Here is a 5,180-nt window from a genome sequence, read left to right as displayed (position 1 = left end):
ATTCAGCAGTGCAATGAATAATTCCAGTCTAAAACTTTTCTTCAAGTTCCTCATTATTATGTCTGAGGCTACAGTGACTGGAGGCATGAATTTTGACTCTTTTTCGCAGTGTTTATTTCACAAATATATGGGAATGAAATTCAGCAGTACAAGAATGGATAATAAAGCAATGGATCTGGTGTCAGAGCTACAGCATACAATCAACTTGTATTTATAACACTGCGAGCTTCTTGTTGGCAGCCACATATCCTTGTCCAGTGTGATATAGCTGCATACTTGGGCTGACAGTAAAGTGTGTAGCATAAAAAATGGAGGAGAACTTTTTAACAGCTGACAGTACCCATGGGTACCAAAAGGAGGGCTAGTTTGGTTCACATGTGCTTGGGCAATTAACTCCTAAAGGATGGAAAGCTTTGGGTTCAATGGATAAAAGAGTATACCAGGTATGGAGCACAATAGTGCCCTGGTCCATGACTTGGATTCAGCATTGTCTTCAGTACTGCCTTGAGCTCTGTCTTCAGAGAGATTACCTTTCTTTTTCATTATCTCAAACCCGTTCACTGCTCTTTCCCTTCTCTCTTAAACTACTATGATGTAAATGTGTTTTTCGTAGTATAACCAGTTACAGGATTTTACAACTGTAATTTGGGCAGTTCTAAGAAATAATGCTGTTTGTTAGAATCTTCCACAACAGACTTCTTAAATCTCAAATTTTTATGTAGATATTTGGATTAAACCGATGTTTAAAAAAAAATGAAAAGCAAAACAGTAAAACCAGCCGAAGAAAAAGATTTTTTTTTTGCAGCTTATATGGAATATTTTTTTTTAATGATGTTGATGCCCACCATCTTTAACCACTAAACACAAAAACCCCAGAAGATGTAGGTCGGACTGCTTACACACAAAGGCATAAACACAAGTCCCCTTTACATACATATATTGTTGTTGTTTTAAGATATCTTGATGTTCACATTTCTTCTTTATATTCCTACTATTTTAAAGTCCATATTTAAGGTTAACATTTAGTCCTCTGAGACAAAAAAAAAGCTTCATAAAAACGTTCATTATCCTCATTTGCCCACACCAATCAAGTTTAATTGCTCAGTTAAATTGCCTGGTTACCTCAATTTGGAGAAATTCAGCTGTTTCTATTATTTATCCTCACACCAATACCCAACTTTAAAAAGAAATGGCTGCTTTTCCATGCCTTGTGGCTAATTGTTCAGTTAAAAGGGTGTGAGCAGTTCTGGCATTTGAAAGATGTGTGAAAGGCCACATACAAATAGCTAAGGAACACAGAATCAATGACATTTATACATTATGTGTTGTTTCTATCCTTTGAAACAGTAAATGTATTTAAGTACAAATAGGTGGAAGAACAACTTTTAAAAAATAAGATCTACATTTTTTTCTATGTCTCCTGTTCAAACTTTCTTGGCTTTCTGGTCCAAGTAGACCATTTTAAAACTGTCTCTCAGCAAAATCATCCTGCAGGAATATTCCTTCCCCCATCAGTCCATCTGAAGTCAATAGCTCTACCCTAATTCTGCAGTGGAGAGAATGGGGGCTGAGCAGGTTTAATGTCAGAATTCACAGTGAAAATGACAGACTTCAGGACTTGGCCCAGGACCATCTGCTTTATCTTTGGAGAAAAAGATCCTCATTACCCTGACAATCCCCTCAGTAGACTATGAAACAGGAGAGTGTGGAGGACTGCGGTCTTTCCATTGGTTTTTCTTTCCCCTTGACTCAAAGTTTCTTACCTGTTGTTTTCTTTTCCCCCCTTCACTGTCTCACCTTCTGTTTTTGTTTTTGCTCTCCTTGGGTAAACTTTTTCTCCTATGCTCTACCTGCCATTTGATGTCATTTTTCCCTCCTTTCCATCTTGATTCCTCTTTGTAAAGTCTCCATTGTTTCCACCTCTGTACTTCTAGTTCTTTCCTCTCACTCTCTTCCGGTTTTTTTTCTTATCCTCTTATCTTCCTTCTCTACTTCTCCTCTCTGAGGACTCTCTGCCTTTGGCCTTTTCCTGTAGATTGGGCTCAATGGTACCCTTCATGAATGCTGATTATCCTGGTTGGAGCTCTATGAGTATTACACCAGCTGAGTAGCTCTTCATTTGAATCATGCCTTGCAGCCATTTAGGAGGAAAGGAGAGTCGCATCCAACTTTGACTGACAGTTGACTGGCAGGCAAGAAAAGCAGCCACCATCTCTCATGGGAATGCTCAGAAGCTTGCAGAGGGAGATAAAATGTCAAACCACTGTGATCTGCAGCCTTCGCTAAGAGGCTTGAGAGATCAAACTAGATCAGACACACCCCCATTTTAGTTTGGAAAACCAAGCTGTATTGTTTCTGCTTTGAATGTCATCATCAATAGCGTAATTTCTACACTCTGCAAGACAGACTCCTATAGAGTATGGCACCTTTGGCAGTATAGACTCTCTCTAGGCTCTTACCACAGGTGTACTAGCTCTGAAGCTCACATAAAGACCTAAACAGGGTCTGCTGCTCAGGGAGGTGGACATTCTCAGAGTTAAGCTATGATTTTTCTTTTTTAAATAATGTTTTACACACCCTTTTCTATCACCATGCTTTGAGGTTAGAAATTTTCAGCTGCCTGTTGCTTCATAGTGTTTACACACAGTATGCCTCAACTGTGGCTTGTAATAGCATGGCTTGTGGTATGAAGGTCATGTCACAGAGTCCTTAGTGAAACCACGAAACCTCATCAGAAAATGTCTGCAGCAGTTGTGTGGAGTGGGGAATAAAAGGAGAAACAAATTGCCTTTGATGGGTAGAGAGAATCCTCACCAAAAATGTAGGTATTGTGAATCCTAACTTAGACCAAAACCTCTTCTCGTTTATATAGTTTGACTCTAGCAAAATTACTGAGCATAAGGGAAAATATATATTACATTTTAAAGCTAAAAATCTGGCCTATAATTAAGGTGCACTATTTCAAGACAAAAAAATAAAAAGGAAAATCTTTAATAGAATTGTGCATGATTTGCCATGGGACTTCCTGGTTAAATGAGAAATGTCTTCTTGTTGATTATAATATGAAGCTGAAGCATACTAACCTTTCTGTTGAAAGGTAACCAGCACAAGCTGGGCACAGCAAAGAGAACCAGAAGTTGTAGCAGGCTTTGCTCTTACCTATTTTTTATTGCTGGCTTTCCAGCATTTCTACAATCAAAACTTAGATGCGTATGAAAGAAGCTTACCTTGCCAACGTATTGGTAGTCCGTTCCTGTGTATTCCTCCAATAAAAAGAACTGATTCCACATCCAGCTCCTTTTGGAACGATGGAGGTCTTGCCTGCTGTTTCCAGACAATACCAAAACCTTTTCCTTTTCTGGAAAGCCACTAGTCCTTTTGGATAACGGAGTTAACAAGCTTTGGTGGGGCTGACTAGCCCAAAACAGCAGCCAGAAGCAATGGTAAGTTCTCATCATGGTAACACAAGAAGGTCTAAATAATGACTTTTTGTTTTGTCCTCAAACTAACCTACTTTACTGCACTGAATCCAATCTCATGCCGTCTTCCTTCTTTAAACAGTCTTTGCAGTCTCAAAGGAGCTCTGAAAAGAAAAATAAGAACTTTTTTAGCATTTCCAAAGGTACTTAACTGTCATGACTGCAAATAGATGAGTAATAATGATTGCTGAAAAGCTGGGCTGTTTCTGATTCAAAATATTGCAAATGGTCCTTCAAATAATCTGAGCAACTCCATACTGAGTCGGAGGAAGGAGTCATGATATTTGGATGGGGGGGGGGCATGCCCTCCTTTTGCTTCCCTTTGTCAACAAAGGCAAATCAGGCATTTCTCTTTTTACTGCCTGAGCTTTGGGATCAGGTTACCTTATTACATCAAAGAAGTGCTAGCAAAAGTGCACACTGTTTTCCCAGGAGGCATTATGTTGCTATAGTTATGGGCTGAAGAAACTGGACTTGGATAACTCAAGGATTTTTCCCTCACATTTAAGGTGTTTTGCCTTTGACCGAATTTAAAAAGGGCCAGCTAAACAGGTTGGTGAAATAAATGTCATATTTATCAATATCTCACACATACTAGACCTGTTTGTTACTGCATAGGAGGTGGACACTGCTTTTCTCATTATCTACTGCCCGAGTATTGCACCGAGTTTTGGATCTTTAAATACACATTTATATATGTAAATGTTTTCAGTAATAACTTCTAAAAATACAAAATGCCCCCAACTGATCATTGCTACCTATGGGTTTTTACTAGCTAATGCTTCCTATTATTAGTAGCAAATACCTGTGCACCTACAAAATAATCACAAAATTATCTCTGAAGACCTCATAATTTTCAACATGCAAAAAGCTATACATACAGTACCCTAGTATAGCATGGATGGTTCTTCTATTTTTTAAAAAAAGTGGAACCTTCTATTCAGGAGGAAGAACTTATGCTATGTGTCTCAGTAACCAGTCATGCAAAATGCCTAACTAACAGCTGTGGAACATTTTATAATGTGAAGAAATCAGAATTAGCTGACAGAAACATTCCACAACATAATTTTTTTTTCCATAAACATGCTGATAAATTTTTAGTCCAAACAGATCCATGCTCTGAGAGAGAAGGAGCATTTGATTATTTTCGTTTCTTTTCTCACTGATGCTCTTTGAAGAGGTTTTGGTTTTTTTTCAGTTTTCTGATCAAAACCCAATAAATCATACTAAAACTAGCTCAAAATTCAGTACAGCATCTCTCAGTTGTAGTAAATAAAGATTGTGGAATGATAATCTGACTACACCAAATTGCAAAGAAAATTTTTGTTTGATTTTGTAAGCATTTAATGCAACACTACTTGGATCATACATTATATCAAAGACCATTTTCGCCCCTATATGTTTGGTTTTTTTAAAGGTGTATATTAGACAGAATTTAGCCTTTGAGCTACACTGACAGAATTAAAATGCCTGCAGTGCCTCCAGTTAGCTGCTCTTCTGGTTGTTGTTGTTGTTAGTAATAAATTGTATGAAATAACCTCAAGTCTCTTACAGTTCATGTTAGTAAATAATTTTCTATAAGGAAATACCACTTATCTTTTATATGAATAGTACGTAATGGAACAGGACTGTTCAAACAATATTGCTTTACTGGTTCACAAGGTAAAAGAGGTTAAGAAGTAACTTCTGGGTGAGAAGGAA

The 5,180-nt window shown here is 37.7% G+C and overlaps 1 protein-coding gene across 1 annotated transcript in view; it reads right to left on the bottom strand.

Moving 5' to 3' along the window:
• CDH6 (cadherin 6) overlaps positions 1 to 3,587 on the bottom strand; it is a 50,203-nt gene extending 46,616 nt beyond the window's left edge. Inside the window, exon 1 of the mRNA XM_027893578.1 lies at positions 3,228 to 3,587. Coding sequence (XP_027749379.1) covers positions 3,228 to 3,458 — 231 coding nt within the window. The 5' untranslated portion in view covers positions 3,459 to 3,587. The remainder of the gene's footprint in view (positions 1 to 3,227) is intronic.
• Positions 3,588 to 5,180: the final 1,593 nt, after the last annotated feature.

The sequence above is a fragment of the Empidonax traillii genome, unplaced genomic scaffold, assembly GCF_003031625.1.
Source record: "Empidonax traillii isolate 1590-97213 ecotype Southwest subspecies unplaced genomic scaffold, ASM303162v1 scaffold396:size1303734, whole genome shotgun sequence".
In the NCBI taxonomy this organism is placed as follows: Eukaryota; Metazoa; Chordata; class Aves; order Passeriformes; family Tyrannidae; genus Empidonax; species Empidonax traillii.
The sequence above is the reverse complement of the archived record's forward strand: the minus strand, read 5'-3'. Positions and strand labels throughout refer to the sequence as shown.